Below are 20,731 nucleotides of genomic sequence, written 5' to 3'. Positions count from 1 at the left end.
TTAAAACTTGAAAATTTCGTTAATAAATTACACGAAATAGAACATGAGTTAACAATGACAATAAAACGTCATAATTATTACTACATTATCGAATAATATTTACGAATACAATGAAACGACGGAACGGGTTGGTTTAACGAATTTAATATAAAATTACATAAACGAAATTGAAATATATATAACAATTTAAATAGAACAAAGCCGAAAATTGAAAATTGGTCGGGTTTTCGGGTTTGAAAAGTAACGAATGTTACAACCGAAGGTTATTGTTATTGTTTTAATTTGTTTAAATAGTGATCGTTTTACAAGCGTTTTATGGTAATACTTATGTTTGAAGTTTAATATGTGAGCGTCTTACGAGCGTAAAATGATTGTATATTTTGGTCATGATCAGTTCACAAGTTTAACATTTGTTTCCAGGTGGGAGCCGATTTATGTAAAAACAAAGATTTTAAGCGAAAGATATGTGATATTGTGAGAACGGATTCAGTTAGTCCTTCTGAATTTGAATTTAAATGGCAGACGATAATGGTTTGAGTTTGAGCTTGACAAGAATAAATAGCTTACTAATATGTATGAAATCAGATTTGATTGGATACCTGCTTTTTATAGAGATGAACCTTTGTCTGGATTGATGCGTACAACATCAAGATCTGAGAGCGAAAACCAATTTTTCAGTCAAGCTACAAATTCTCAGCTAACACTAGTTGAGTTTTTCAACCATTTTGATTTTTGTATGGAGATATAGAGATACAATGGCAGACGTGTGATCATGACAGTAGGTACACGTATCCTGAGTTAGTAACTAGAAGTTATCTTGAAGGGGAAGCAGTTAGGATATATACAAGATCTATTTATAACGATGTTCAAGATGAAATGAATGAAACAGTCAGTGGTGTTTCACAATTCAAAGAAGAAGGAAGTTATTTGAAGTGTAAAATATGAGATTTTAATGCGTATGTTTCAGGATTTTTGGAGATAATTATGAGCGTTTAATAAGCGTTTAATTTTAAAATTGTTTAATATTAAATTAGTTAAAAAGCGTTTAACCTGAGCGTGTACATTGCTTTTTTTAGGTTGTGTTTAAGAATGACGGTGATTTTGGTGAAGAGTCTACTGCAACATGCTCCTGCAAAATATTTGAACAATATGGCTTGTTTCGTCGGCATATTTTCTATGTCATGAATATGTATCAAGTCAAGAAATTCCCGAAAAGATATATAAATGCTCGATGGAGAAAAGAGGCTGCGATGAATATTAGAACAGTTCCAATATCAAAGTTTGGTAATGATAAGAACAGGAAGATCAAAGAGATTTCAAGAGAAATAAAATATGCCAGTGAATACCTTATCAATATCGATGAATTATAAATAGAACAAGGGCCGTATAGTCATTTGTTGATAGTTAAAGGGGTGTTTTGTATTAGTTCGTAAGTCTGGTTTATTAGTTTGGGTACTTAAACGTGTATTACAGTTAGAATCGTTAATCAATTGAAAATTAAGCTTTGCTTACTCTCCCTCTCTCTATAGAACTTCTCTCTATCCTAATCGAACCGTAACATAAACTAAATAAATCATACTCCCTCCGTCCCATTATAAGTGTCATAGTTTGACTTTTCAAGTCTTTCTTTTACAAACTTGACCGTAAATATTTTTGTTCGTGTCATACAATATTTGATGAAAATTATATCAATGTAAAATACATTTAAAACCCAATCCATTCATATATTTTACATCAAGTATTATATAACACAAACAAAAATATTATCGGTCAAAGTTAAACAAAAAAACTTGAAAAATCAAACTAGGACACTTATAATGGGACGGAGGAAGTAACAAATAAACGAGACAGTCCACTAACTAATTAAATGGTCACATAGAATACGCGAGAAAAATATAACAACCAACGATGTATTTACATATCCGTGTGTACTAATGAAAAAATATAACATACACCAGCAAAAGTAGATACACCATCCCATGCATCTCATATATGATGGTTACTTTAAAGATTTTACTTTTAAACACGGATGCTCTCATGGCATCCTTGTTCCCAATGGTTTTTTCATGTATCAATATCATTCTTCACTGACGATCTATCTCCATTGCTGCTTGATGCTGTTGATACACTGTTATTGCTTTTCCATTCACTAGTGACAGAGACCTGCGAACACGCGAAATCTTTTAGCAAACTTACTGCATCATTGGTTTCAGACAAAGGCTGCACATTAACGGTTTGCAAGTCGCTTATACTGTCATAAACGTCTATTCTACCCACTGCTTGAATATCCATCAACACCTCCAGCACCTCATTCATTGTAGGCCTCATATCTGAATCATATTGCAAACACCTAAATGCCAATTCTGCAACTAATGTGATCATGTTCATAGTTTCAGGATTCGTATCGGATCCTAAAACTGGATCAATTAGTTCATCAATTGCACATCTTTTGATCTTGCTTAAAGCTAGGTTAGCCAAACTAATCTCGTCTTGCGACCTATCTAAGTCGACTGCCACCATTGATGATATTAGTTCAATCAAGACTACCCCAAAGCTATAAACATCACTTTTATCTGTTAATTGATAGCGTTGGTGATATTGTGGATCCAGATATCCTGGGGTTCCTTGAGGAGCTGTTGACACATGAGTGACATTATTTGATATGAGCCTAGAGAGACCGAAATCTGCAACCTTGACACAGAAATTGTGATCAAGAAGAATGTTGTTGGTCTTTACATCTCGGTGTATGATTTCCGAAGCATGAAGGTACGCCAGTGCACTGGCAGTTTCAATGGCAATGTTCATTCGTATCGGCCATGTTAGCATGCATGGATTTACTTGTTCCCCATGGAGGTGGTCGGCAACAGTGCCATTGGGAACATACTCATAAACAAGGAGTAGTTCATGGCTTTGTCTAGAGGTGCAACCATAGAGAACGACAAGATTCGGGTGCCTTAATTTGGTGAGGATCTCAACCTCATTCCTGAAATGTTGGACTCGATTATAGTTGTGCTCATGCAGCTTCTTCACTGCCACTTCTCGCCCGTCTTTCAGTTTACCTTGTTCAGAAACATGGAGAGAATATGAAGGGAGATTTCAAGTGGAATGAACAATAATTTACATTTTTGGTTGGACAATAAAGTTCTCACCATAATAAACAGCTCCAAAACCTCCATCCCCTAGCTCACGAGAAGGATCGAAATTTTGGGTGGCAATTTCAAGCTCCTTATAGGAGAAAACAGAAACGCCACAGGAGAGACTTATGTCTTTAAGGTTTTGAGATTTGTTCTTCGTCGATACGTAGGTAAAAGGGTTGTTCTTACACTGACGCCAGATTATAATGATGACAAAAGACAGAATGAGGATTGCGATTGATCCTCCTACGAAAACTACAACAAGTGAATGCAACACATTTAGCGACATATTCAAAAATAATCATATATCTATCCGGTAATAATACATAGAATCAAAGAGGCATATCACCCAGAATCTTAATCTTCCTATCTCTGCCTGGATTTTCTGCAGCAACCAAATTCCTAAATATTAGATATATTGCACATAATAAATTTCAAGACTACATTAGCCGCATTAACTCTGGTGTATGAAGACAAATATCCTATAACAACGAATTGGATCGTAGATGCAAATTACCCGGATTCGAACTCGGTGAAACTGCAACAACCAAACAACAAAACTTATATTAAAAAGAGACAAGAAAATAATTCACGACTATGTTAGACATATCATTCTTGTGTACCCATTATATGGTAAAAATAAGGGAATACCAAATAGAAATAAAAGATGTAAATACCCTTTTTGACGTCAAAACAATGAACAACTCCCTCTGCAATCTGACAAGAGCGGTTTTGGTCTTGGCACTTGCTACATGAATGTGATAAATTAAAAAAAGTGGAGGTACCGGGATTGAGAAGAGAAAATATGTTATTTTCATTAAATCCTAGAGCACTTGGGGTGTTCACAGGTAGTTGCACTACTTGACATGTGTGTGGGAGATCACTTGGAACTGTTGTGTTGGAGTAGTTATAATAGAAGTTGTGATCTTTGCATCCGGTGTAGCTATTGTATTTATGTTTCTTAAAATAAGTCAGATTTTTTTTTTGGCACTTGAAGAGATTGATGAAATCAACTATTGAAATGGAATACAAAAGAGGTCTTGGACTTGGTGTAGTGAAATTATTCATAAGTGCTTCACAGCTTTTATTTTTCACAACCCGATCAAATATATGGTTCCAGAGGAATAAACGACTAGAATTACCATAACAATCAAACTTGCTTAAAATCATATACAGCATTCCTCCTATTTGAATCTCCCCACCTTCCGCAGTACACTTCACCTTGATCAACCCACATCGTGTGTCCGTGCCATTGTAAAACGGGTACTTGAATGTGGTCAAATTTGGACAAGTGAAATTTACTGGGCAGATTGGCATAGAATTGCCTTTGGGTGTAGCGGAGTGAAAGAGTGGTAGACGAGAGAGAATAACGAACACAAAAAAGATGAGAATCATGTCAATCCCAATAGAATGGATTAGAGAACTCATCTTACCCCCCAACTTATCACTTGCATTCTTCAAATACCATAATTGCATTATATACATCAGTGTTCATAATTCAACCTTGGAGACTACATTTAATGAGTTTACACATTGACAACTCAACTTGCCCCATCTTCTATGCCAAACCAACAGAAATTTCATCACTTTTGTCATTTTTTTCTATATTGATCAAGACATTAAAGACTGGTTAATTCATTTCACTCCTCGTTGACCCTTTCTAACGCCAATAAGACACACTTGGAAAAGCTTCATGTGGCTACCATTTTTCCCCTCTTAACACGTCTCAACTTACTAAAATCCAAAGTTTTAAGAAAAAGACAAATCTAGACTTCTCCATATTATTAAATTGAAAAGTTATTATGGTATTAGTTTAATGTCCGTTTGCCATACAAGATTGGAAAGCCAGCAGTTGACTTGAAGTTTTTGTATAAAAACAAAAGTTAGTTTTAAGATTTTTTGTGGACGTTGTGTGACATATGTCGTCATGTTAACAAATGAGTTTTTTTTAGCTAAAAAGGGTGTAGTGGATGGAACTCTGTAGAGCCCCTATCAATCATTATCTTGTTGTTATTTTTATATCTTATTTATTTAAAATAATCCAAATAACATTTTATTAACAAAATAAAATAGAAAAACTACATTAAGATTAGAATAAATAAATTAAAATTGAAACAAATACATCAAATTAAAAATAAATATTACTCGTCGAGGTTATAATTTTTAATAATTGCATCCCTTTTTTTCCGCTACCTTCAGGACATGTTCGGTAAGGTGGTTGATCGGTTCCTGAAAAAAAAAGCGAGATCTTTTTTCATTTGTCTGTCGTCCAGTACATCGGCGAACACTTTGTTAGAGTTAGACTTTTGTTGTGACACCTGAAAACGTGGACTCCCTGTTTAAATTGGCGAGTTGGCGGTTCATTTCTTGGAATTCTTTTCTAACTTGCTCACTTGAAGCTGCCGCCGCCGACGACCCTGCCCCTTTCCCCTTTCCTTGACTTCTTCTACCGCCCGGTCGAGGCAAATCCACAACTCTTGCTCGTTATCACCAACTTCGTCCGCGTTAAGTCAAAGTTTCGAGCACCCGACTGTGGCGTTTCAGGATCAATCAAGGACGAGATTTTAAACTTTTTTGCTCGTGGCCTACTTCCGGCGTTTCAAGATATATATATATATATATATATATATATATATATATATATATATATATATATATATATATATAGAGAGAGAGAGAGAGAGAGAGAGAGAGAGAGAGAGTGAGTGAGAAAGCAAGGTTATAATAAGTATTTATTTTTTCTAAAAAGTGTAAGAAGTAATTTTAACAATTATATATAATATATCACATAAGCACAAGATGGTAAACAACCATGACATGTTAATTACGGAATTTAATTATTAATTTATTTATAATACATATATATTTCCTTATAACCCGGTCAAACACATTAAATACATACTTAATGTTGGGTGTAGATTTTTTATCCTCAGGATTGACTATGATTCAAGGATTCCGAGCTATCCTGTCGACGCGAATATTCTGAGGATGATATTTGGCTAATTCAATTGTCATGTATTACTGTTATTTGTTTTGCAGATAAGAGCACGTGATTAATGTGATTATAAGAACGTGGGTGTGCAACAGATATTATTTGAACTTCGTCAACTCGAACGTGGGCAAGCTACGGATCATTGGAGAATTAGTCTAGGGTTTCCGTATTATTCGGAATTCCATTTGTATTACTTTGCTTATTTAAACGAGCTGATAGAATCATTAAGAACACACACTACATTAGTCTAGCTATCATTACTCATTGTAAACACCTAGTATTCGATTCACTATCAGCTCCACCACTTGTAACCACCTTTTTATTATTAATAAAAGTGACGGTGATAGTTTTCACCGTCCAAGGATTTTTTGTGCCGGAGATTCTTACAATCAAGGTCTTTTTCCCTCGTAATCAAATCATCGCGTTCACTTTGTTTTCGTTCAAGCACTCTACCTCACATACTAATTTGATCAAAAGTTACTTTGTTAATTTTTGACCGAAACAATTTGGCGACCACCGTGGGGAAAACGGTACTTTGATCATTATTAACCCTCAAACTAAACCCTACTTTTAACATCCACAACATGTCTTCCCAACCGAAAATTGTTTCTTCTTCTGTCGCGGCTTCAGATTCCTCTGTGAGGCCTTCTATGCCTCTTCCTCCTCCTGCTGGTGGTATCCCGAAGAAACCTGACAACACTCAGAAGAAAGCTGCTACTCCGGTGTTCTCGGGATCGAGATCGTCTCCCCAGGATCCCATCATGGTATCCAACAACGACCTTCTATCTCTGTACAGACGGTTACAGGAACAGATGGAACGCCAGAACAAGACCAACCAGATGCTCGTGAGGGAACTGGAAGATTTCAGGAAAGCCAAGAAGTCGGCGGAAGAATTCACACCGCTAGTCCCGAGATATTTGGATTTCACTCCTCCAGAATCTTCAAGATTGGTGCGTCCAGAGTCGACCATGGCATACAACTCTGGATCCTCATCTTTCCAGCACTCAGGGTCTGCGGGATTGCACTCGTCTAGATCCCAAGGATACTTGTATGCATCCTCTTCTGGACCGTTTCAACATGCAGGATCCTCAGGATTATCCCAGCAGGGAGGATCCTCAGAATTGTTTCAACAGTCCGGATCCTCAGGATTGTTCCATCAGACGGGATCGTCAGGTCCTTATCAGCAGGCGGTATCCTCAGGATTACCCACACCAGGGTTCCTCATCCTCAGCAACCATTTGCTCAGGCTCAGCAGTTCACGGGATCCTCTGAGGTGCACTAGGGAGACTTTATACCGATGTAGGCTAACGCTTCGACCGCTCCATTTGCTACTCCTGGAAATACTATGTTTGGGAATGCGAGCTACAACACCCAGACTGTTCCTCAGAATATTAATCAGGGTAACACTTTCAATACAATTTCGTTTAATGTTAATCAAGGATTTTTGCAGGATGCAGGCATAAGTTCAAGTTTAGCCCGAGAATTACAGAAGCTTAAGGACATGATATCAAATGTTCCTGGTGTAATCTGTCCCATAGCTGAAGTTCCCACTGATAGTCACAGAATATCCCGATTTGTGTCATCAATTGGTGACGTACAGATCCCAAAACGGTTTCAAAACCCAAATATGAAATTGTATGATGGTTCAACAGATCCTAAGAAACACGTTGCACAGTATAGAGAGCGTATGGAGATCAATCCAATCCCTATGGAAATCAAGGAAGCATGTCTTTGCAAGGGGTTTGGGTCTACCTTGACCAGAGCAGCCATGAAATGGCTACTGAGTATTCCTCCTAATACTATCACTTTCTTTTCTCATTTAATTAACTTGTTCAATAACCAGTTTTCTTGCAGTAGAACATTTGAGAAGATGACATGTGATCTTTACAAGGTTACCCAGAATCCTGGGAATCCTTAAGAGATTTTATTACCAGGTTTAGTAAGGAATCGCTGGAGATTCCAAATCTAAACCTGGCTTCGGCAGTGGCAGCTCTTAAATTGGGGTTAGAGAAAAACTCCTCTTTCTATGATGATCTTGTTATAACTCCATGCATGTCGATAGATGAAGCAAGAAACAGAGCTCTGAGGTTTATCAGGAGAGAATACGATAATAAAAACTTTAAAAAGATCGATATCCCGAAGTATGATCAGACGAACAGGAAGGACGAATCCCCGGGAAAATCATATCGATCGAAGCCTTACTATAAGCCTGATAACCCAAGGATCAATGCAGTAGATGATGAAGATGCTGAAGAATATCTTAAGGTTTCTGAATATTGTTTTTCTGTTGATATTGGTGGATTAATGTGTGCCATGCAGGATTTAGGTGAGAAAGCCAGGTGGCCAAAGAAGATTGAAAAACAAGGAGCCTGGAAAGACAAATCAAAGTGGTGTGCCTTCCACGAAGACTTTGGGCACTTGACCGATGATTGCATTGCACTCAGAAGGGAGATCAGCTATCTTCTCAGCAAGGGCCACTTGAAAGAGCTACTTGGCAGGAAAAAGGGAAGAGAGCAAAATCCTGAAAAAGTTCCTGAAAAGCCGACTCCTCCACCAACGGATGCAAAAACAATCTTGTTCATATCCGGAGGATCTGACATCTGTGGAACCTCTTATTCTGCTGCAAAAAGAAATGCTGACCAAAGAAAGTTAGAAGTGGTTGACAGACCAACAAAGACATCCATCCTCACTCAAGCAAAGACCATATCCTTTGATGAAAGCGATAGAGTTAATATTCAGGATTCTCACCATGATAGTTTGGTAATAACATTATATGTGGCTAACCATTATGTGTGCAGGATCCTCATAGATGGTGGAAGCTCTGTCAACATTATTCAACTATATGTGCTGAAAAAGATGAATATTCCTGAGGATGAGATTATCCCTAGTTCCTCAGTATTGGTTGGATTCAGTGGAGAAACCAAGAATACTATTGTGGATATCAAGCTCCCAATATATGTCGAAGGGGTAAATAAAATGCAAAAATTTTGTGTTATTGATTGTTTATCTTGTTGCAATATTATATTAGGCAGGCACTGGATACACGACATGGAATCAATCCCTTCAACTTACCACCAATGTGTGAAACTCCCAGGTCCGTGGGGAGTTATCAAAATCATCAGTGATTAACAAGATGCAAAGAATTGCTACACCTCTTCTATGAAGTGTACTGCCAAATCCCAATAGGCGTAGCAATTATAGAAGCCAGCACGAGACGTAATGGAGGCCAGGGAACAAGAAATTAAAGAGGTACTTCCTTATCCCGAAGATCCTGAAATCAAAGTGCTAATAGGAACAAGCATTCCTGAGGATATTGAGTCAGAATTGCTCGATTTCCTCAAATCAAGGCTGTCAACATTAGCATGGAAACATGAAGATATGACAGGTATTCCAAAGATATTATAACACATAAACATGGAATTGATAATTCCTTCATGCCAATCCATCAAAAGAGAAGAAAGTTTGCACCTGAGAGAAACATAATCATTCAAGAAGAAGTAAAAGACTTTTAAAGGCAAATATGATTAGGGAAGTCCAATATCCCCAATGGCTAGCAAATGTGGTGGTTGTACAGAAAAAGAATGGAAAATGGAGGGTTTGTGTGGATTTCACAGACTTGAATAAGGCTTGTCCTAAAGATCCATTCCCTCTGCCACACATCGGTTCAATGGTAGACGCTACAGCCGGCCACGAGATGCTGACATTTATGGACGCATCCTCAGGATTTCAGCAAATCCAGATGGAGCCTCAGATCAAGAAGACACAGCCTCCATGACTCCCACATGTTTTTAATGTTATTTTGCTATGCCCTTTGGACTTAGAAATGCAGGTGCGACCTATCAGAGGTTAGTTAACATGATGTTCAAAGAGCAACTGGGGGACACGATGGAGGTCTATATTGATGATATGGTGGTGAAGTCCAAGAAAGCTGAGGATCACCTCCAAGATCTCAAGACCGCATTCGATATCCTCGACAAATACAACATGAAGCTGAATCCTTCAAAGTGCCATTTCAGAGTAAAAGGCTGGCAAATTCTTGGGATACATAGTCATCAAAAGGGGGATAGAGGCGAGTCCAGAGAAGATACAAGCTATCCTAAATCTAAAATCCCCAGCATCAGTCAAGGATGTTCAAAGGCTAACCGGCAGGATAGCAGCGCTCAACAGATTCATATCCAAATCCTCATAAAAGTGCAAAGAATTTTATGATATCCTGAGGAAAAACAAGAAGTTCGAGTGGACCATTAAGCATGAGGAAGCTTTAACATCCTTAAAAGCTTATCTTTCATCTGATCCTCTGCTGGTAAAACCCGAAGAAGGTGAAACTCTATCTCTATATCTTGCTGTATCAAATAATGTTGTAAGTGCGGTTTTGGATAAGGATCTCGAAGGTCAACAACATCCCATCTATTATGTAAGTAAAAGCCTTTTGTATGCTGAAACCAGGTATTCTTATCTTGAGAAATTAATTTTAGCACTTATTATGGCATCTACTAAACTTAGACACTATTTTGAAACTCACCCCATATGTGTTAAAACTAATTACCCTATTAAGTTTGTCTTGAGAAAACCAGAAATGTCATGTAAGATGGCAAAATGGGATGTGACGCTAAGCGCATATGATATAACATATGAACCTAGGACTGCCATCAAATCCCAGGCATTAGCAGACTTTGTGGCTGATTTCGCCAGTGAACTTAAAGAAGAGCTAGACTTGGAAGTCCAACAACTTGAGGAAACCAAAGATAAGTGGACTCTATACACTGATGGTGCTTCAAATGTTAGAGGAACAGGTCTCGGGATCCTGCTGAATTTGCCACAGGGGGACATTATACCTCAATCCATATCCTGTTGATTTCAAGCCACAAATAATAAGGCGGAATATGAAGCTTTGATAGCAGGATTACAACTAGCAATCGACATGAAAATCAGGTTTATTCAAGTACATGTTGATTCATTATTATTAACTAATCATTTTAATGGTTCGTATACCGTTAAAAGAGAAAAACTAATGAAATATTTAGAGCTAGTAAAAAAACTAGCAATGTGTTTCGAAATGTTTGATATTTCACATGTACCTAGAGAAGAGAATATTGAAGCAGATGCTTTAGCATATTTAGCTTCATCATTCAGGATGCCGGAAGATGTCAAGATTCCTATCATACATATCCTGAGCCCAGCAATTACTGAGCAAGGTGTCAATGAAATATCAGAAGATGATGAAGATATGAGAGTCAAGAATCCTGAGGATAATGAAAATTCTTGGATTATCCCGATCAGGAGATATATTCAGGATGGAGTTATCCCCAAGGATGAAAACCCGAGAGCTTTTCGCACAAAGGTAATCCCATATACTATAATAAATGATATATTGTATAGAAAATCTCTTGCAGGACCTTATCTTATGTGCTTGGAGAAGACGGAAGCTCAAGAAGTTCTTCAGGATATCCACGAAGGAGACTGTGGGAATCACACTGGGGGCAGAACACTATTTTCCAAATTCCTGAGGACCGGATATTTTTGGCCAACGATGAAGAGGCATGCTATGAATTATTCTCAGAATGTGACGCATGCCAGAGACATAGCAACGTTCTGCACCAGCCAGCAAAACCCTTGTATCCTATTATATCCCCTTGGCCTTTTATGAAGTGGGGAATGGATATTGTGGGGAAACTACCAAGAGCTCCAGAAGGAAAAGTCTTTATGCTGGCTATGACATATTATTTCTCGAAGTGGATTGAAGCAAAAGCTTTTGTTCAAGTCAGAGAGAGAGAAGTTATCTCATTCATCAAGCGCAATATCCTGACAAGATTCGGAATCCCGGCAGAGATAGTATGTGACAATGGCTCGCAATTCATAGGTAAGAGAACAACTAACTTCTGTGCCAGTTGGGGAATCAAGATGATCACTTCAACACCTGTCCATCCTCAGGCTAATGGATATGCCGAATCAAGCAACAAAATCATTATCAATAACCTGAAGAAAAAGTTGGGGTCTAAGAAAGGAAAGTGGGCCGAAGAACTACCCTTTGTTCTTTGGGCAGATAGGACCACTTCAAAGAATGCTACTGGTCAGACTCCTTTCTCACTAGTATTTGGAGCTGAAGCAGTTATTCCAACGGAGATGGTTATCCCTACAGCCAGAGTCAGTCATCAAAATCTCGAAGATAATACTCAAAGTCTACTTGAAGATCTGGATGCAGTAGAAGAACTCAGGGATTTCGCAAAGATCAGAATGGCCTCTTATCAACAGAAGATAGCAAAATCCTACAATAAGAATATCAGGGTTCGTAGATTTCAAGAAGGGAATTTGGTTCTCTGAAAAGCTTTTCAAAACACTAAAAATCCTGCGGATGGAAAGCTCGCACCAAAGTGGTAAGGTCCTTACTAGATTGACTCAGAAACAGGAAAGGGGGCATACATATTATCTTGACTTGTTACCAAGGGCTAGGAACGCTATTCGCCTCAAAAAATATTTTATGTAAGACTTCTATCCCGAGGATAATTGCTATTCCCATAAATTTAACAGTGATGTTAAATGACTAAGGTATGTATTCGAATTTATGTTTTTATTCATTTTCAATATTATTATTCTTTTATCATGGTACTGACTTAAGCATCGGAGGGGTGTTAGAAGGCTAACACCCACCCCTCACCAAGATTTGAGTGTTTTGTAGCCTGAAGACATGCGGTATCCCCACATGGAATGAAGTTAATTTGGGTCGTGTCGCCAGTCTATTTGGGCCTTGTCGCCAGTTAAGGTATTATCTGATACCTTCTAAGGCTTAAGGGGTTTTCACCTCTTCTTAAGATCGCCTGTAGCGCACGTTTATTCAGCCATAGTTCGAGAGGCGGGGCCAGCACATGAAATATAGTGACTTGTTACCTCGTTATCCTCGGCTATTGGTTTGAAAGCTAAAGGTAGACTTACCATCCCTAAGGGCATTGTCGCCATTTTATTCCTAAGGTTTAAGGGGTTTTCACCTCTTCTAAGGGCCTTGTCGCCAGTTTAATCCTAAGGTTTAAGGGGTTTTCACCTCTTCTAAGGGCATTGTCGCCAGTTTATTTAGGCCTTGTTGCTAGTTTATTTAGGCCTTGTCGCCAGTTTATTTAGGCCTTGTCGTCAGTTTGTTTGGGCCTTGTCGCCAGAATTTCTGAAATTATTTTCAAGATAATGTTAATATTGCAGGTCTATCAATGTACCCTTATGATTGGAGGAACATCCTGAAAAGTAATCTTATTACTAGGATGAAATGGTCTATACATTATCAGAGTTAAATGCTATGTGATTCTGGTATGATTTCATATTTGTCAATATCTTATATTTCATATTACTTCTCTTATTTATAAAATGAACTTTATGACTTGGCATTGGTTTATTGACTTAAACTTAAACTGTTTTCCATTACTAACAGATTCAATTTTTTCTCTAAAAAATTTAATAACACAAACAGGGAAAAAAGTACCAATAAAAGTCATAAAAGGTTGTTATACTAATATCATAATGCAGGAAAAGATGATTCAGGTTTCGCTCAAAACAAAGCCCATCCACCCGAACAATCATATTGTTCAAAAACAGGAAATTAAAATTAGTTAGGGCTTCGTCCTGAACCAGGATCCCTCCACCCAAACTACTATCCTAAGCATGTTATATTATCCTTACACAACCAAAATGAAAATTGTTCAGACAACCATCAGAAACACATCAAAACAACCTGAACACCATGTTCAAACCTTGTCACCTTCACCATGATCACCCTCCTTCTTCTCCGACTCCGTCACCTCACTAGCCTTAGTTTCTGTCACACCCCCATCTTAGGCCTAAAAGTGTGACCAACAAGTTGGTATCGTGTTTGTAAATAAATAAGAGTTGCGTTAATTTGCAAAAGATTTATAAAACTTTAAGGATCAAAAGTGTAATTTATATATACATTCAAAAGACGGGAATTATAAAATACCCGTTTAAGTTGTTACAAAATATTACTTGTTTATGTTTATAAACCACCATATCAAACTTATACAAAATGAATCTGAGCCATCGGATATTAGTAGCACTTCGTCATTCCAAGCGCTATCATTGTTCACATGCAAAATGTAAGAAAATACGTCAGCAACGAATGTTGGTGAACATGCTGACGCAAAAATATTTCTTTTACTTTATTATCCCTCGAGACTACGCCTGCCTCGGCCCAACGTGGCTTAGGAATAACAAAGTCAAATAACACATTATAAATATGAGCCTCTACTCTAGGTCACCCCAGCAAACACCGCAGCGTTCAACTAAGTTAAGTACCCGTAAATATACACAACGGTCGTACTCCCTGCAGGAGAGCATCCTACGACCAAGGGTGGTGCGATCATGCCCATACATCGCATAGTACCACCTATGTAAGGATCCAGACATACGTATACCACAGCCTGAGAGCTAGGTTCATACCCTTTTTATATAACGGTTTTAGGAACACGTAGTTCCTTGTAAACAATTTCATAAAACAAGTTGACTCATTTAAAATAAGTAAAAATTTGGGGGCGTATTCACCTTATCTCTTTAGGATCGGCTTCACTCAACGTCCAAGGGTCTTTCCCTTCTTTATCTCACACCTATAGTACGAGTATAAATATTTGCTAATCGGATACACGATCCGGCTTAAGACCTTTAGTCTTATTTTATATCTCAATCCTCGATTGAGCCTTTAGTTCAATTCTTGTTTACTTGAAAACCTTTAGTTTAAAAGTAAGTTATAAACCTTTAGTTTATATTTAAAAACCCGACGTTTCTTCTTCACCAAGAAACGTAATCATTTTCTTTTATTATTTAAGAATACTCATTATTCATTAAATAACATTTCCATAACAAAGAATATAATCATATATACTTACACACATATATATTTATCAATTTATATCTTTTCTTTGTTATGTTTGTATTTCTCTTTTATCGAGGTATTGAGTATAACCTCGACTTAAGGCTTAAGCCTTTTAATATAATATTGAATTATATTGAATTCGTTATTACGCCTAACCTTAGTGGCGTATAGAAACCCTAGGGACTTGAGCAGCACTCCAACGCCGCTTTACTTTTCTCGACACGCAAATCGAGGAACACCAAATCTTCAACACTTTATGACACGACTTTCTAGACTCCTTGCCATTATAACAACACCTTCTTGATTGAGTGTGGGTGGAGGGTGGCATGAACTTCGAGGTGTTGGTGCATGATGTCAGTAGTTCAGTATCTAGTGTCTGTAATCGTGTTAGTTTGATTTGTATTGGTGTTTTAGTTAACTTGTCTCACAAGTTCGCCTCTTATAAGCGAACTTGTGGAACAAGCGAAGTTATCAACAACCTCGCCTAGTCTGTTAGGCGAAGTTGTCGATAACCATATAAGCTAGGTTTCGGCTTGTATTTGACACAGAAGTTCAGTACGTGTTATTGTGATTTGCATATCACGTGTAAAAGGAGTTGCAATACAACGTGTCTTTTGAGTATTGTAACGTGTGTTCGTGTTCGGTATTAACATATAACGCATCCTACGCTCGTATCGTCTCACGTAGGGATTCCGCACCTACGTACTACGAGATACTTCCGTGTAGATCCGGCTGGGAACCTACAATTGGTATCAGAGCTTTTGCTCGTGATTGTGTGGTTCGGGATTATCACACGAGTGTAGAAATCGTTCCGTTCGACTATTCGCGGAACGAGTTTACGTTGAAATACCGAGTTTTTGTGTCCTACTCACCTCCCTCCATCAAAAACAACCCATTACACCTTCGAATACCTCGCAATACGTCAAAAACAAACATCCAAAAACATTGTGTTCATCAGGCGAAGTTGCCGCCACTGTTTGTAGGGTTTAGGCGAAGATATAAGATTAAGCGAAGTTATCATTAACTTCGCCTACCTCACAAGTTCGCTTATCTTAAGCGAAGTTTTCATCAAGCGAAGTTAACATCAGGCGAAGTTGAGAAGAAAGCGAAGTTAAGAGTTTCAGCGAAGTTGAGTATTCAAGCGAAGTTACTCTTAAGCGAAGTTAAGAATAACTTCGCCTACTGGGTACTGTTCAAAATAATAAAATATTATTTTTAGGTTTCTTTGTGTTTTCAAGCCGCGTTTCTTTCATAGATGACTTCGATAAACATTACGGAACTGGTCAAAATGGAAGTTGAGGCCGGTTCAGCAAATAAGGCTCCGAAAATGCTTAAGGGTACCGATTTCGTTGCTTGGAAGGATCGGTTTGAGCAATATGTTAAATATCAAGATGCTAAGATGTGGGTGTGCATACAGGATGGATACATTCCACCAACGGCTTTGTTTGAGGGTCGTGATCAAATAAAGAAGTACAGAAAGATGGATGAGGAGGAGAGAAAAATGTATGAGGCAGAGAGTAAAGCTCATGCGGCTATCACCATGGCTCTTCCACAAGAGATTCTTCACACCTTCAGGAAATACAAAACCGCTAGAGAGCTATGGGAAGCGTTGGAAAACCGATATGAAGGTAATGTGTGAATACGTGCATCCAAAATTAAGCTACTAAAAACCCAATTCTCGGTGTTCAAATATTTGAAAAATGAATCACTTGATGATATCATCACAAGATATTATCACCTGATGACCGAACTCAGCAATTACTCCATTGTTTACAAAGAAGAGGAGATAGTAGAGAAACTTCTTGATGCTCTTCCACTGAAATGGGAAATGTACACTGTGTTGATGAGAGAAGATAAAGAGTTTGCCGATTTTGATTTGGAAACGGCAGTCAATAAATTACGAACTTTTGAACTTAACATGGTTCGGAAAGAGACACCAACTGATCAGGTTCAGGATACGGGTATGTATGGTGCAAAAGTTAGTTCAAGTTCAAGTTCAAGATCAGAATCAGCTGCTTATTACTCAAAGGGAGACTCAAGCTCAAATTCAACTCAAGATGGTCATGTGACTCTCAACATGGATGGTGATGTATGTTTTGTAGCTGGAGGAAGTAAGTCTTCAAAATCTCAAGCCACAACTGGTAGTTTTCCTTCAAATATTCCGACCAACAACTTTCCGACCAACAACTACTCTCAGATGCCCATGAGTGTTAAATCAGCTGAACAGCAGTTTGCTCTCTATGCATCTTTCATTGCTTCTTACGAAAACTACATCAAAGGTAAAATAGTCGATCCCGCAACTTTGGATGAAGACTATAATCAGATTGATGCTAATGATCTAGAAGAGATGGATCTGCAGTGGCAGATGGCAATGATAGTAAGAAGGGTTAAAAGGTTCATGAAGAAAACAGGTAGAAAGTTCGTTGGCAAAAGACCAGGGTTTGACAAATCGAAGGTTAGATGTTATAACTGCCAACAGAATGGTCATTTTGCAAAAGAATGTACAAATGAAAGAGTTGAACGCAGTCAAAACAAACCTGCACAACAGAGTGGTGGAGGTAGTGAAAATAAGGCTATGGTATCTAGACACAATAGTGGGTATAAATGGAATCTACAGGTTGAGGAAGTCTTCGAACAGGCAAATTTGGTGAACATCGAAACTGCAGGAAGTGAGAAAGTGACGGGAGAAAATCAAGCTTACATAGCAGAAGTGAACGATCAGCTTTCTGAGGTAAGTTCTGAACTCCCTTGTATGAAATGTGAAAATCTGTCTGAACAATTGAAAACAATAACTGATCAGTTTGTTAGTTTGGACGCTCAATTTAAAACATTCAAAGAAGATCATCATTACACTAAAACTAGAGAAAACAGTTACTCGGTAAAAATAAAAGCTAGTGAAAAGGATATCAGAAGTCTTAAAGCCAGTCTAGCTGAAAAAATACAAGTAATTGATCTTAGTTATGAAGTGTTAGAAGAAAAAACCAAACTAATTGCTGACAGGGATAAACAAATAGCTGATTACCAGGTAAAAATGGTGGAATTAAACAGAAAAATTGAACAATTTAGAAACTCCTCAGCAATGCTTGATCACATCGTAAGTGTTCAACGTTCCCCAGTTAAAAAAGGGGGAATTGGATATTCTGAAGTTCCACCACCATATAACCATAATTATACATATGATCCTAGTAATCAGAAATCTGTTGATGTTGAAATTGGTCAGACAGTTCCTGTTAAAGTTTCGATTAAAGATCCGGAAGTTAGTAAAAGCGAAACGAGTAAGCCTGTTTCGAATGTTAAGATTTCTGTTCCTAGTTCTGTCTCATCATATTCGGACAATACATCCGAATATAGTGAGACAAAAGAAAAGGTAGTGTTACTAAAACGTGGAGAGGACTATAAACCAACTGAAAAGAATTCTCCACTAAACCCGTATGTCCCACCATATGTTAGAAAAACGGGCAGTAATGCAACCTCAACATCTGAAACAACTGTTGAGACGAAAGTTGAACACAGGAGTTGTTTCAGATGTAATCAAATAGGACACCTGATTGCTGATTGCTCTCTAAATCAGAGATTCAGAGGTATGAGGCCTCCGAAAACTGAGAATAAACCGAACAGTAATTATTATAATAGCCAGAATGCAAATTCACCAATGTTCAGACATTGGACTAAACCAAGATTTCAAAGATGTCAATCTCAGTTTTTCCCTGCTAACAACCAAACCACTGGTTATAATTCATTTAAGTCACGAAGGTTTGGATGGCCTCATAATCAATCTCCAAGAAGGTATCCTTTCAGAACTTACAGAAGTCATTATCAAACTGACTTTGGACGACCAAAGTACGGGATGCAGTTTAACAGATTTAATCGACCCAAGACCAGTAGGTCTTGGGTCCCCAGATTTTAATCCTTTTCTTTAATCGTGCAGGAACAGTTGAACAGGGCTGTAAACAATCTGTGGATTGTGGATAGCGGCTGTTCCCGGCACATGACTGGTAACAAGAATTTGTTACACGAATGGAAACCTGTTCAGGGAGGTAGAGTAAGTTTTGCTGGAGAGAGTGGTGGTAGAATTACTGGGATTGGAACTGTGACAAATGGTAAAATGAAGTTAGAGAAGGTGAATTTCGTTAAGGAGTTAAAGCATAATTTGTTGAGTGTATCTCAGATCTGTGACAAAGAGTACACGGTGCACTTTACCAAAAATGAAACGATTGTACTGTATCCTGGTTTTAAGATACCAGAGGCATGGATAGTGATGAAGGCTCCAAAGGAAAAGAACAAATACGTAATGGATATGAGGTCGACTGAGATGGCAACAGATGAGTCATGTCTTCTGTCAAAAGCAACTGAATCAGAGTCCGAGTTATGGCATCGAAGAATGGGGCATATACATCTTCGAAAAATGAACTACATTGTCAAGAATGGGCTGGTGCTTGGTGTTCCATTGAAAAATTTTAACTTTGAAGACCAGTGCTTATCGTGCAAGAAGGGAAAGCAACACAAGAAACCTCATCTCCCCAAGAAGTTTAATTCAATAGTCAGCACCCTAGACTTACTTCACATGGATCTCTTCGGTCCCGTGAATGTAAAGAGTCTAGGTGGAACATCATACTGCTTGGTAATAACTGATGATTACTCTCGATACTCTTGGGTATACTTTCTGAAGACAAAAGATGAGGTGGTTCAGTTTGTTATTAACCTGATAACCAAGGTTGAAAATGTTGTGGGGAGAAAGGTTAAGTACATCAGGAGTGACAATGGGACAGAGTTCAAGAACTACCAGATGGAGATGTTCTGCTTACAGAAAGGAATAGATCACCAGTACAGCACCCCGTATACTCCAGAGCAAAATGGGGTGGCTGAGAGGAAGAACAGGACGCTAATTGAAGGAGCCAGAACTATGCTGGCTGATGCTAAACTTCCCGTGGTGTTCTGGGCTGAAGCAGTTGCCACAGCCTGTTATATCCTTAATCGTGTTTTAACTGTTAAAAGGCTAAATAAAACTTGTTATGAACTTATGCATGTTCGAAAGCCAAACCTGAATGATCTCGAACCATTCGGGTCCCCATGTACGATATTAAAGACAAACTCAAAATTTGGTGAGAAAGCCGATGAAGGTATTTTAGTCGGATATGTTGTTGGGACACCCAACAGACGAGTCTTTAATCTATCGACCAGCAGGGTTGAAGTGGTATGTAACTCCGACATCACGAGTTACAAACCACCAATGCCCAGCACCGGACCCGCTGAAGCTTTTGACTATGATAGACTGTTTAAATCTTTTAATGTGCCTTATTTGGATTGTGCAGTAGTTGATGAGAAAATTGCCTCACAGATCATGTATGACGAGGAGGAAAATATTGTGCTACGTCGACGACACGATGGAAGTCAACCTTCCACGTCAAGTGCTGTTAATGCACCTGCCGCCTCTACTGAAAAAGAATTTTACAACCCTTTTCACTCTCAACAACAATCACCCATTGATGAACTCTCTTCGAACCTGGAAGACAATCTGCAAGTCAGTTCGGTTCCGACTACTGGAATTCACAAAACTCACCCTTTGGAGAACGTGATAGGTGATCTGTCTGACGGTGTACAAACAAGACGAAGCTTGAATGAGCACACTTGTGTTTACGCAAGCATCAAAGAAACAGGTATCATTAACGAGTGCTTGTACACCTGCTTCATCAGCCAGATTGAACCAAAGAACTATCAAATGGCTCTCAAGGACAGCTC

At 38.2% G+C, this 20,731-nt stretch overlaps 1 protein-coding gene and 1 pseudogene across 2 annotated transcripts in view; both read right to left on the bottom strand.

The window, feature by feature from the left end:
- The window catches only part of LOC143543675 (rust resistance kinase Lr10-like), a 47,757-nt pseudogene extending 43,144 nt beyond the window's left edge, over positions 1-4,613 (bottom strand). Inside the window, exon 1 of the transcript XR_013137120.1 lies at positions 4,576-4,613. The product of XR_013137120.1 is annotated as a rust resistance kinase Lr10-like (transcript). The remainder of the gene's footprint in view (positions 1-4,575) is intronic.
- LOC143543676 (LEAF RUST 10 DISEASE-RESISTANCE LOCUS RECEPTOR-LIKE PROTEIN KINASE-like 1.1) lies at positions 1,944-4,863 on the bottom strand. The gene is made up of 4 exons (XM_077035944.1): positions 3,758-4,863; positions 3,484-3,519; positions 3,150-3,389; positions 1,944-3,059 (listed from the first exon to the last, which is right to left on the bottom strand). The coding sequence occupies exons 1-4, from the start codon at positions 4,617-4,619 to the stop codon at positions 2,065-2,067; spliced, it is 2,133 nt and encodes a 710-aa protein (XP_076892059.1). The 5' UTR covers positions 4,620-4,863; the 3' UTR covers positions 1,944-2,064.
- Between the last annotated feature and the right edge of the window lie 15,868 nt (positions 4,864-20,731).

Source organism: Bidens hawaiensis, unplaced genomic scaffold, assembly GCF_021521415.1.
Source record: "Bidens hawaiensis isolate Kalapana, Puna unplaced genomic scaffold, B.hawaiensis_p1.1 tig00013245_1, whole genome shotgun sequence".
In the NCBI taxonomy this organism is placed as follows: Eukaryota; Viridiplantae; Streptophyta; class Magnoliopsida; order Asterales; family Asteraceae; genus Bidens; species Bidens hawaiensis.
The sequence above is the reverse complement of the archived record's forward strand: the minus strand, read 5'-3'. Positions and strand labels throughout refer to the sequence as shown.

Bases quoted from the DNA above. Each gene is read 5' to 3' on its own strand.
- LOC143543676 (XM_077035944.1), bottom strand. From the start codon at position 4,619: ATGTATATAATGCAATTATGGTATTTGAAGAATGCAAGTGATAAGTTG. The intron at 3,520-3,757 runs GTACACAAGAAT...TGGTTGCTGCAG, and splicing joins TTATTTTTACCATATAATGG to AAAATCCAGGCAGAGATAGG. The intron at 3,390-3,483 runs GTGATATGCCTC...CACTTGTTGTAG, and splicing joins TAGGAAGATTAAGATTCTGG to TTTTCGTAGGAGGATCAATC.